Below are 13332 nucleotides of genomic sequence, written 5' to 3'. Positions count from 1 at the left end.
TCGTTACTGGTCAACTATGTCGTTTTACGATCACGTCAAAGTGGTACTATCCTTGGCTACAAGCGGTCACGCATAGAATAACGATTATGATTACTGTTCAAGGACACTGCTTTACGCGGTGTGTCCTAAATTTGATTTATAACGACGAATACAATTCCTAACTAAGCACGTACTTATCTGTGTCTGTCCGAGAGAGAGAGAGAAAGAGAGAGAGACAGAGAGAGAATAAATATTTTATTTATCGAGCTAAGGCTGACAGCATTCCCCTAGGCAAGTTGCCTTGCTTGGCTGGTACCAGTCAGTAATTTTCCTTGTCGCTTTCTATCAATGACTGAGCACATATTTTTCGTGTCTTCTGCTGTAATGGCGTGGGTCGCAGACAGGGACAGTGCGCATTTTTGGTGTTGCTGCTAGCAGTTGCGGCGAATTCTCAACCAATGATAAATGTTTCTCCAGGCCTCTTAACTTGTAGTACAAAACCTGCATAGTTATCAGGGAGTACTACCTATTAGGGAGCACTAATACTTCTACCTATTCTCTCATATCGGCTGTGACGTCTGCCACGAAGATCCAGAATGCATAGCTAAAGTTGGCCGATCACTAGCTTGTTTAATGTTCGCTACGCGGCCGCCGTTGTCGACGTCATCGTCGTTGTCGTCACCCCCACAACTACCACCACCACCACCATCACCATCATCATCATCATCATCATCATTACACCCTTTCGTGACCACTGTAGAATGAAGGTCTCCCCCACTTTCCTTCAGCGATTCCTGTCTTGCCATATGCTGGTGCATTCTTCTTCTACGAATTTTACTTCATTCATTCTTCCTTGGAGTTAGAGGCCTTCCTTGGCTTCCGGTCCCATCCCTCTCTAGACATTCTGTAACCATGATGGCCCTGCAGTGGATCCACTTCTTCCTCTTAATCTGCGGAATGATCATTTCCACCCGTGTTTTGTCTCTGATACGAGTTCCTTGTTTCCTGCCTCGTAGGGGTACTCTCTTACCACTCCTTCACGTTGCTGTCAGGGCCGAAGGCATGCTGCAAACCAATGTGAAGGGAGGGTGACCGCAAATGACACATCATGTTTTCTCTTCTGCTCCCAGTTGCAGATGGTGATATAGCTAAATGGTAAAACTAGGAATCAAAACATTATATGCAGGCGAATAACGAAATGCGGCCACAAATAATACTTCTATATGTTCACTAGGTGACCCTTAACAATGAGCGAGTTGTCCACATTGTTCGACGAAGCTATCATACCACTTGAAGTGGGCTAACGTAAGGTCACTCAAAACGAACGACATTAGCTATCAGTGATATTGGGGTTGGTCGCGCGGGCGTACAACCGCGTAATAAATTAAATTTGTTTGTGATAGCAAAGCCGATTGGCATGTCTTCAAAATTCGAAGATATTAATGTTAATTCGTAGTTGATAAAATTTTCACTTTTTTGAAAATAGCCTAGTTTTCTTTTTAAATGAAAATTAGTTCCCTTGCACTCTGTAAGAACGGATGACCTGTGAAGCCGCACGCCCTCCACTGGATGCACGAAACGAAACACGTTTGTCATTTACGACTGAGCCCAGTTCTAGCCAATTACCTTAAATAAATTTGGAAAGACCCGAAATTTATCCTAGCGGACAAACAAAAAGCTGTGTGTTTTGCTTTGCGTGGTAGGCATCTTACTGTTGGTGTAAACGCCAACCCCATTCACTATACCACTGAGGATACCGGACCGTTCGCAGTGGGATGTTTGACGGCCACGTTCGGAACTTGCAACTGGTGTGTTTGCAGACGAGAAGCGGTCTCCGAGTCTGCTGCTCCAGTTCCTACGGGATGCTTCGGTGACGCGCATCGAAACGACGCCGGACATACTCTGGGCGCTGCTGAAGCGCGCCTCGATGGAGCGGGAGAAGAGCCCGCTGCCGCGGCTCCGCCTCGTCAAGTGCTCCCGGGGCCTGGTGAGCACGGCGCTGGTGCGCCTCATGCACCACGTGCTGCCGCACGCCCGGCTTGCCCACGTGTACGAGCACGCGGGCCGCTGCTGCGTATACCAGTGTCCAGCCGACATTGGAGAACTTCGTCACCACCGCATCGTCAATGGTGACTTCGTGGCGCTTGGAAAGCCCGTAGGAGACTGCCGGGTGGTCGTGAGGGATGCCAGCGGCGCCGAGTGCCCGCAGGTGATTGAACGTACCTCATCAAACTTAGTGAATGAATGTATGAAAAGAATAGCGTCTCTATACGGCCTCCCGTTGCCCCGCTCGCTACCCCAAGGTGTGACGGAAAAGAACGGTTTACAGCAAAGTTAATGTCTCGGTTTTCACATATCGTGGTCGCCACAAAAATCAGGTAGAACGAAAATTTTTTGTCTTCAGAGCAGATATTTTGTCTTACCTTGCAGAACTTTTGGAGTGATATTATTACTGGTATTTTTTTTTTGTCCAGATACGAGGACCTTGAAGGCAGGGGCTTTGGAAGGATTTTGTCTTGAGTGGGCAAAACCATTGTATTGAGGGGAAAGAGTGAGATTGTGAGACGGCCGGGCAATTCTTCTGGGGTGACGTGGGGGAGGGGAGCTATTGCCCCTATTGTGCCCCCCTGCCGACGCCCATGCCTGACGGGCTTCCGGGGCGACGTTTTGGCTGGTGTATTTCCCTTGTAAGCAGGCGCACATCACCGGTCGCTGCTTTAAACGTCCGCGGGTGTGGGTGGAATGCGTGCACACGCATTCGAGGTTCACGAGTCCACTGATTCGAACGATTCTGAAAAACTGCTCGAAGTGCATTGGTGGCTAATTGGTGCTTAGCCAACATGGTTTGAACAGCGAAAGAAAATACCCCGGACGACAGCGAACAACAAAATATCACAGCGCAGAGTGATTTATTGTTAACACATCGAATGATTTATTGTCCACACTTCAAGCCGAAAAATCGAACACGCCAAAAGAAAAGAGGGAGGGAGAGGGAACACAATTTGATAAACAAAAGGGCACGCACCATTTGTTTTCTTGTGGTAGTTGGAATTCTTGCCGTTGTTTTATTAGTATACCCTTTTCTATGGCATAAATATGTGAGTGATGCATTTGTATGTGAGTAATATGTTCAATGGTGTCAAAACCCATGGTGCACAAAACAAAAACCGAAACAAAAAAGTTTTGTTCGTGTTTTTGGTTTGGGCCATTAAAAAATGTTTCGACCCTGTTAAGTTCCGGAATGAAAAAAAAAATGGTTCGTGGCGATGTATACCTGTTCGTGTTTGCGTGCATGAGAAATTGAGATTTATAAAATTATTGTAAAAATATTGAGAATTATGATAGTATGGTAGGAAACATTAAGTGATGCCTATTAACGTTTTCTGAAATTGTTTATGAAACAAACCAACTGCACAAAGAAACCCGACCGACCACTTCTAAACACTTCTTGTCGTATATCTCTTGATGGCGCAGCTGCAAATACCGCTGACGCTGTCCGTCATAGTCCCCCAAAACTACATACCGGCAGTCCTCAACCTGATGCCCAGGTCGATTGAGACGCTGTCGTAAATGAAAAATATTCGAGCGCTATTTATTTTGTTGCTGAATATTGGGGTGAAGTATACAGTTGTTAGGTGCGAACACTCCAGGCCCCCAGAACACCAGCGCACTGCACACGTACGCTGAATTCTTGAGTACACTGCCTTGGTATTTGACACGAACACCAAAACTCTTATAAAAATTTTGAGGCAATCCAAAATCATGTTGCGCGCTGTGTTAGTATCTCGCATAGTTGTAGCATTCTCGTTACAAGTATAACATGCTTTGTCTCACAGGACACTCTAAAACTCTGGCGCACTTTTTCACCGTTTTTAATCTTACGTATGAGAGGAGGTAGCAATGCATCAACATTTATAACTCCCAGCCTCCACCTATAGGTCCTGTCGAAGATATAGCAGCAAGTGAATTCGTGAAGCACATTCGCATTTCAAGCCTTTTTTCTACGATCTATTTAAGATTACAGTGCCCCACCCGACACTTTTCTCTCCACCCGTTCTAAGATAAAGTTTCCGATGTGCTCAGGCAGCACTTCCGTACACGCCCAACATGGCTCGTACCTGTCTTCGAGTGGGCCGCTCTCATCTGCTTTCACTGCTATTTGGGTGTGCTGGTGTAATCACGCCAAATATGGTATTTTTTTCTCATTACTATGTCGTGCTCGAGAATATTGTTGTTTATCCATGCATTGCACCCCCTCTACAACAATGCCGCAGGGTGAATGTAGATATGTTAATAAGTAAATAAAGAAACAAGTCCACGCCATCTGCATCGCGGCCAACTGCGCACGGCGATCACGCGGGGAGCTCAGCAATGAACATCGAAACAGCCGCAGAACGTATAGAAGCTGGCATCAAGCATCCTGAAGGAGAGAGGGAATTGTTTGAAAAGGCGATCACCTTACATGTGGGGCTCTTGCAGGAGCGAAGGCAGAGACGTCTAAAGCAGATAACACGATGTGCGAGATACACACATTCGTGATGTTTTGCTTTCTGTAATCGAAGCTATGAACTCAAAATCGGCATTTGATTTCCAGCACTCCAGACTTCGTATTCGATGATGCGTTACATTTATTAACGTCACTGCGTCCATTGTACACAAACAATTGTGAATTTTTTATTGTTGCAAATGGTAGGCACCATATTCGGACCAGACCACAATGAAAGACCCATATGACTCAGTCAATAGCTGTGCAGCCAGCAACGTACTTCGACAACTGCATGCACTCACACGGAACGGCTACCCGTTTCTCCCCAGTACGAAATATGGATGTTCCATACTGAGCATAAACATTCCCATTCATAGGTTCAGAAATTCCCTATTTTTAACACCTTCCTGCGAAAGTTTCTCAAGAATTTCTGCGAATTTCCCTGCATTTTCTTTTTGCAGCTGATAGATCTTCACTTGGATTGCTGTCCGGTTTTGGGTGGTAACCAGTGCGACCTACGTCTACCTTACGTAGCCTTCCGAACGCAGACGCCGTTCAGACAATCAGAGTTTCAGCGTGCACTATATTCCACCACATCTGCCGCTCAGCAGCATTGGGCTGTGCATTTCACGTTTTGCGCCGCCATTTGCTACCGACTTTTTTGGCAAAAAAATTCTCGGGTAATTGCGGGGTTTTATTGACTTAAGCACTACGCGGAAGTATTATCGCGTTACCAACTGTGCCTTTTGCCCACTCGGGTGTTCGTTATTTGTTTCAGCATAACATTGAAGCTCTTGCAGCAAATTCTTTTGGAGTTGAATCACAAGCCCAGTATTATGGTGGCGAGCTCGCTGGCCAGCCTGTTGCGTTTACGTGTTTTAACGTCACCAATTCACGAGAAAATCAGCTTTGCGTCTGCGTTTAGTGCGATGTCCGGTTTGTTGACATTCGTTTCTTTTTTCTCCACTACTCCTAAAATTCCCTGAATTAAATAAATATTCCCGTTTTCCCTTTTTGCAAAAATTACAACAGAAAATTCCTCGCAAAAGGGAAAATTCCCCGCACGGCACATCACTGACCGCACGGAAACATCGCGCAACGCCTGAAATTGTATTTGCAAACAAACACACTCTTTAGGGGACTTGGAAAAAATAAAATACTGTTTATTTCGAACATAAACTTGTGGTATCTTTATTAAGTTGCGCGGGCAAGAAGACGCGCTGGCGAACCTGCATATTCGTTTCCCTTCGGGGCGTTGCACCGAATTGTTTCGCTCTGCCAGCCGATAACCGGATTCAACCGAGTGAATACATCGTCGTTAGCCTCGACTGCGCGGCGGAATTAATCTAAAATAGCGGAATTTATTTTAAACCTGAAAGGTGCTAGCAATATAATACGCCTGGCGGTGCAAAAAAGGTGCGCACCCAAGTCACGAATGTGCTGTTGCGCTGCGACCGACGACACGTATCTTCCGAACGTAGCACTGGGTATCTGGGGTTCCGTGGCGCCCCTTGGGCACTCTCAGGTGCCTGTAGGGCATAGTTGTATTTGCGAAAGTAAAACCAATGATAATCTCCGATACCATGAACTACGCCTTTTTGCCTGCATAACATCCATATTAGGTGAAAAAAATCGTGTTATGAACAGCCACTTCAAATCACGGGATCAGCAATTGCACGTACCCTGATGCCAATGGCGTAAACAAATTCAAATAGAATATTATGAGGTACGTGTTCCCACCCCTCATGGCGTCGTTGAATGCTAAACCTCATCTGCTCGCGCTAGCATGACGCATACCCACCCTGTGAAACCATTTTTGCAGGCTGTTACCGGCGCCATATGCCTGGGCAGTACCAAGGGCAGCCGTGCAGTCCGTACCGGAGACACCGGCTTCGTTGACCGCGAAGGCTATATCGTTCTGACTTCTAGACTGATGCCTAGAGTCGGCGGTCGAAAGGTATGCAATAATCGCGTACATTCATAAGAGCTCGCACAATCTTAAAAAAGTGGCCTCCAGACATTGGGTACACGTAGTGTTTTAGGCACCGTGTAAGCTGGCAAGCCTTTGTCCCAAAATTGAAAATCGCAAACCGAACAACACGTGCACAACCCGCCATCCCACAAAATTCACGAAGTGCACGAGAAATGTTATGTACCGCTTGGCCCTGAAATGCGATAAAGTGTTTGTGGGGCAAACGGGACGCTGTCTGAATGTTCGAATTAAAGAACATAAAACTTCAGTAACGTCAAATGGAGCGGAAAACATGCCTAGCGATTGCCGAGGTCGTGGATGCACCCTCTCTTCGGCAAAACTGAAATAATTGGTAGTGGAGCCAAAAAGTGCGAGGAGAAGCTGATCGAAGCGTATCAAGTGCGAAAGCCCAGTTTTAATGAGTGCACAATTGTGCGCTCACTAGCGCTATCAGGTAAAGGGGCAGAATATTTGACGGAAATCCGACACTGAAACGGGTCATCAGTAAGTTTTTTCACTTCAGTTTTTACGATGCAGGCCCTGACCTTGTTTTCCCTTCATAATTTTATTTATTACACCATTGCTAGTTCCAGCGTGTGTTTTCTCCTGCTATGTCCTCGTGTGCGCGTCTTCGGGGCTGAGTTCCACCATTCTCTAAACTGTGTACCAATAGGCCCAGCACAAAACTCTTCTTTGATAATAAACAAACGAGGATTGTTATCTAGTTTTGGGATAGTGAAAGTAGGGAGGGGTGGAAACTAGACATCGGTGCAAACCCTTTTCGGGGTCCACTCAGGTTTTTTGAGGGGTCTAATTTCTCGTATGTCCTAGGAAATTGTCAGGAAACCGCGATACTTTCTTCATTGTCTTTACCTTAATGGTCTATGAGGTCCCGGAGCTCCCTGCCTGCTAGACAGACAGGAAGGTCATCGGCCCGGAGTTTGAAGAAGGCTCCGATGTACCCCGTTCAAGACATGCACCTAGCCTCGCCACGATTGGTTACAGCTTATTAATAGGGGCTCAGGGTCCCCGGTGTCAGCACTGCTGTCACCTTGAAAACACAAAGACCCCCGTGGGGGATAATAGTTGGTCATGTTTTCAGGTGTCCTATGGTCGTCTTCTCGTATTCTTGTCGTGTCGAGCATCTGGTGTTCGGTCGTGTGTCGTACTCCTGTCCTGATTTTATTGTTCAATCGTGCGGAATTCCTGCATTGTCGTGATCATGGTGTCCCATCATAGTTGCACATCGGTTAAATGTTCTTGCCCATTGTGAGGAGTAGCATGAATGGCAGTTCTTATGTGAGTATAGAAATTATTGTCATTCAGAAAACGGACTTTTTTGCTACATCAGATTAGTGTACCGTAAGAACGGACGGCTTTGTCGTAACAACAGGATTTCTTTTGTCACAACAAATATTTTTGTCGTACGACAGGAATTCTTCTGAGCTTTTGTAGGTATACCGGTTGTGATTTTAAATCAAGTAGAAACAAATTAATGGTCACGGAAAGGTCCCGTGAAAGCTTATTTACGCACAAAATGCCTAAAACAGATCCAATGGAACATTTCTATCTTAAAATAGTCACAGGACTTGGCAATACAACATCGCGCAAATAGCTGCAGGGCTTGAACCCCGGCTGCTGCTAGCAAATTCTGGCGTCTTCAAACTAAGAAATGCTGGAGTCTTCAAACAGAAAAAAAAAACACATGGCGCTAGGTGTAACGGGAAGCCCCAGGCTTCTAGCTGCAGGATACAGAATTATTCCTAATTGACACCGCGAAGCGCAGGTGGACATGGCCCTTATCACCCAGCGCCTAAAGGCCATTCCCGGCGTGAGGGACGCTGAGCTTTGCTGGGAGTACACCACCCGCGGCCGAGTGACACTGGTGGCCTTCTACTGGAGCGAGGCCGGTGGTGACAGGTCGGGCGAGCTGCTCCGCCTTCTCTATTCCATGTTTCCCTCCCGCTGGTTGCCTCGGCTCTGCCCTCTGGGGCCCCCACCACCAGCGGGCCAGCGGCCGGGGTCGGCTGCGCTGCTCGCCGAGTACTCGGCGGCCGTCGGCAAGCTGCTCTCCTGCGGGGAGCCCAACGCCCTTCGAGGCGCCCCCGTTCTCGTGGCCATTGCTCGCTCGCTCAAAATTCCCGTCGCCCAGGTAGACGTCAACGCCAGCTACCCACACCAAGCATCGGACCAAGGGGCAGCGTCCGCGGCCGAGACCTCGGCTCTCCTCGAACACATCGGATACGAGGTGACGTAGCTAAGACTTGGCGGGCGGAAGGCCTTAAAGATGCTATCTATGACATGATTCATGACCAAATTTGGTGGTTGATTGCCACTGTTCTGGCACACAAAGCTGAGTGAGCATCTGCAGAATACATGGCTTTTAAAGGGCGCCCGATAATCTGTCGCGGTGTGGTGTGCTTGTGAAGTTTCCATGCTGAGTCTTTTTATGTCCGGTGCACCTAGTGTACGACGGCCAGTATGAAGGTGCGTACCGAAGAAGTTGCCGCCGTGGTTCTTTACCTGCTAGATTACAAGTCGTAATGCCAATCTGCGCGCCGGATTCAAACCCGGAAGTGTAGCTCTTCGTAACCAGCGCCTGTCGCTGCTGTGAGGCTGTTAATTTTCGGTCTCCTCGAAACTGCTATGCTTCGAGATAGCAAGAGCGAGAGTACGGAAGAGAGAGACACGCGAAGAGAGAGAGAGAGAGAGAGAGAAAGAGAGAGCGACGGAGAGAGAGAAATAAAGGTTTATTATAAGAAAAGTGTCGGGATGTTCCAGGTGTGGTGCTCTCCGTACCGGGTCGCAGACTCTTTTGCTCCTGAGAGGAGCAAAAGAGTCTGGACTCGAAAGATCAAGTCCTTTTGATTACCTAAGTCGGATCGGTCCAGAGCTCCCTCTCATAGAGGAAGCGTATTCGTGGTGGCACTTACTGAAGGACAGATTATAGGGCGGGCCCACATTGCACAAAATTAGTTGAAAAATTTACACGTTTATTGCAAATGTTTGTGTGTGTTTGCGGGAACATTTTCGATAGCTTGGGCTTGTTCGTATAAGTGTTTTTCTGTATTTGTGTAAGTGTTCGGGGTTCCGCGCCAGAGAGGTCTTCTGTGGGTTGGGGAAAATGGATCGTGCACTTCTTTAGATGGTGAGGCGTTCTCCAACGCCGCTTGAGAGGGCCTTGAGAAGGCTCGGACTGTATCCGCACAGTTTGCAAGATTTCGCTCAGGTTGGCAGTCCTCCTCGTTTCTCTCTACCTCCGACCAAATTACAGTGCACATGGAAGGCGTAAAACCCGGGGTGTATCCAACACCTTCGAAGAAATCAGAGAGGCACTCCTCATCACGCAAATACAACGTAATGCTTGGAAAGAAATATGCAGTTTATTTCGAGCTCGTTCCTGAGCAGACACTTTGGAACCCCCCGCTGTGGCTGAGTGCCTGAGTCATTGCGCTGCTGAGCCCAAGGACGTGGGGGCGGTTCCCTGCCGCAAAGGCAACTTTTTTGATGGAGCCGAAAAGCGAAAACACATGGTGTGTTCCAGATTTCGGCGCACGTTCAAGACCCCCAGGTTGTCAAAATTAATCCGGAACCCTACACTACGGCACGCCTCAACTCCTCAGTAGCATCGGCGCGTCAAACGCGATAATCACAAGCTCTGAGAATGGGGCATGTATCAGATTACATTCATCACCTTCTTGTTCTGTTAGTAGGCAATAGAGGGGTCCAAAAAGGAACAGAGAGCGCGCGAGAGAGCTGAAACTTTATTCAGGATCAGATGGTAGTGATCCGGGAAGCCCTAGTGCAAGCTGTCCTCGAAATGCAGATATCCGGTGCTTTTCTCGATGTGGGTTGCCACAAACAGCGGCCCACGAAAGGAGGTAGAATGAGTCAGCCAGGTGGGACGGCAAAGGATGCAGAGCTTTGTTTCTCGGTAGACTGCCGATATTTCTGAAATAATCCGGAAGAATTTCCGAAGTACAAAACTAGCATTTGGGTAGTCACCGCAGTAGTTTTATGCTGCAGGTGCGAGAAGGGAAAGAATCGCATACTTCGAGAACGAGTTCGCTACTCCATGCGTAATCTTCGTTTACAGGTGCTTACCGGGAGAGCCACAAGAATAGCATGTTCTATTCACCCCAGTTGTCCGAAGTCTCCTAGTAAACGCCCTCAGCCATCGCACTTTGGCGACAACGAAGTATCATTTCTTATTTAGCGCCTTCTGGTGCATTATTAGGGGCCTCTCCGCTTCTCTTCGTCAGCAGCTTCTTCGAAACGCGGAAGCGTTCTTTTGCGTGGTGATGTACGGTTTCGTTGACATACTGAACGCGTACCCGCCGCGATATTATTCTAACACTACGACTCTGCAAAACAAATCAAATCCAACTTAGATTATGAGAAAGTGTATCTATGTCATTACTCCATGATTAACTCAGTCTGGTTATTTAAGGGCTCTCATATCTGTGGATTCCGAATAAAATGTACGAGCAGAGACAACTTATACTCAAGTGGAACATGTAACAAACAGGCGTGCACATTTCCTGAGTAGCCCTTCTACTGCGAGTGATGAAAAAACACTCCAATGCTTCCATTGGCGTACTAGACTGCGCATGTTGTGCCCAAGCTCACGCGTTCAGTTGGAGGCCGCGGTGACTGTTGATGCGAAAGTGTTGAGAAGCTCTCAAAAAAGCCGCCAGCAGGCGACTGACGGGAAAATAAAGATTTTTCGATAGGATCATGGCCAGTGACCAAGCGGGGCGGGAAGTTTTAATCCGTAATGAAGTACGCGGAGTGGTGTTGCAACCATGATGCCATCGTTCGTGGCGCAGGGGCGATTACATCGGCGATGGATGCGGTTCAGTTTATAATGAAGGAAAAAAAGCGTAGGAGGGCTCCACTATTGACTTGCGTATCGGGATAAGCTACGTAGCTTTTTAAAGCCTCACTAGATCAACTGGCGACGACGTGGTAATAACCGCGGTGAAGGCCGAACCTACTTCAAATGTTTTCTATAAATAGCAGTTATTTATTTGAAGCTTTCGATAGAATTGGTGTTGGTGATATCGGGGAAAGCAGTATTTTTGATGCACCACGCTTGTTTTTTGTTTTAATGGCTCCTTTAAAGCGAACCTAAAGCGTACGTTGGACATTTTGCTAATGAGTGCGAAAAGCATAAAGGCTCGCGTTTATTCCCTTTCAACGCACGTTAGCCAATCGGACGTAACGGATAAATCCACAGCTCTTCTCTGCGGCATCCCTTACAGCGAAGGTTTACTGCTGTGGTGCTGAAGACGGAAATTAAACGTGAGGTGAAGTATTTTGTTAGCTAAACCTCCGGGGACTATATGAGTTTTTTAGTGCACATTAGAGGAATAAATCTAACCACACCTTAATAAAAATACAACCACTCTTTTACCGCCATTCATGATGTTTTTAGTGACTCCCAGCGAGTATCATGCTGCTCAAGAGGACAGCAAGCGAAAAAAGATTCTGACACTTGAACGACCCTATATATAGTATTTAGACATAATTCTAATGCTCTTTGGAGGCTCCCATTAGGAACCAACCAAACCAATTTGCAGTAGAACGAAAAATTGGGCTGGTCAGCCGGTGTGCATGTTGTCGTGTCGTCTGGCTTCGTTTCATCGTCCGTGTGTAATGAGCGCGTTTTACACCCAGATGTTGAGAACTTTGGCTTTGCCGTATAGGGCAAATCTGGCAACACGGGAAGTGATTGCGAGGCGTTTCCGGACACGACGTAGTGCGGACACGATGTAGATTGAATTGGTGTCGATAGTATTTCTGATGAATAGAAGCATTTCTTATCAACAGCAGTATTTCTGATGAACCAGGCTTGCTTTTTGTCTGAACCGACCCTTTAAAAAGAAGCTTAAGCGTATTGTAAACATTTTTGGGAGGGGGGGTGAAAGCAAAAATGCCAGGGGGGGTGAAAGCAAAAATGCCTGTTTCGACATTCCAACGCACCTTAGCCATTCTGACGTAACGGATTAATCCACAGCTTTTCACTACGGTACCCGTTACAGCCACGGTGTACTGCTCTGATGCCTTAAGGCCTTGATTTAAACTTCAGGTGAAGTATTTAGCTGATTCTCCAGTGGCTGTATGAGTTTTTTTTTTGTGCCCACTAGAGGAATGGATCTAAACACACCATACTTAAAGTCGAAGCATCTGCTCTATCGTTACATGAAGTTTTCAATGACCGCCACCGGGTCTCATGCTGCTCATGAGGAGAGCAGGCGAAAATAAAATCTCGAATTTTAACAACTTTACACTGTACAGTCTTGGCACATCGTACCGAGGCTCTTTAAAGGCTTCCAGCAATTTGCAGGAAGACATAAATTTGGGCTATTTGGCAGCTTCTCGTTTTGTCAGGTCGTCTCGCTTCGTTTCTGCGTCCCTGTGCTGTGAGCGCTTTTAACACAAAGACGTTCAAAATTTTGGCCCTGTCGAAGCGGGCGAAGTCTCGCAACGCGGGAAGCGATTCCGAGGATTGATTGAAAAACCTTTCTTAAGACAGGAAGACCAGATGTCCGAGCGTGGTAAGGTAAGAAAGGAGGGGAATGGAAGCCAATAACCTAAGCACTTGTCCACATTGATGTCTCGATGAAGTCCAATATTTGAGGCAGTCGTATACATATATAGGCCGGAGTCTTAATTGTCTCCACTGCTAAATAGTCCAAGCACGACAGTCACCGATGGCGCTCTTATACCAGTCGTGCTAGGCCACTCTTTAGAGAATACGTCGCTATTTGTGCGAGTAAGGACGTGTCCAGTAGAGTTGGGTCTGGTTGAGGGTTCGGGGCGGTGAAGGTACGGTGGCGATTGAAGGCTGGACATGTCCAGACCAAGTGCCGGAGGTCGGCTGGGAGGCTTG

The 13332-nt window shown here is 47.2% G+C and overlaps 2 protein-coding genes across 2 annotated transcripts in view; both read left to right on the top strand.

Moving 5' to 3' along the window:
* Positions 1-891: 891 nt before the first annotated feature.
* On the top strand, positions 892-7242 carry LOC144175514 (uncharacterized). Its single transcript, XM_077704593.1, has 4 exons — positions 892-991; positions 1800-2188; positions 6288-6422; positions 7234-7242. The coding sequence occupies exons 1-4, from the start codon at positions 892-894 to the stop codon at positions 7240-7242; spliced, it is 633 nt and encodes a 210-aa protein (XP_077560719.1).
* A 986-nt stretch (positions 7243-8228) lies between these two features.
* The window catches only part of LOC144173508 (uncharacterized), a 30588-nt gene continuing 25484 nt past the window's right edge, over positions 8229-13332 (top strand). Inside the window, exon 1 of the mRNA XM_077701902.1 lies at positions 8229-8685. Coding sequence (XP_077558028.1) covers positions 8230-8685 — 456 coding nt within the window. The 5' untranslated portion in view covers position 8229. The remainder of the gene's footprint in view (positions 8686-13332) is intronic.

Source organism: Haemaphysalis longicornis, unplaced genomic scaffold (genome assembly GCF_048455015.1).
Source record: "Haemaphysalis longicornis isolate Haplotype H1 unplaced genomic scaffold, Haemaphysalis longicornis Haplotype H1 scaffold_3, whole genome shotgun sequence".
Lineage (NCBI taxonomy): Eukaryota > Metazoa > Arthropoda > Arachnida > Ixodida > Ixodidae > Haemaphysalis > Haemaphysalis longicornis.
Note: the sequence above shows the minus strand (reverse complement) of the source record. Positions and strands in the feature narration are given on the sequence as shown.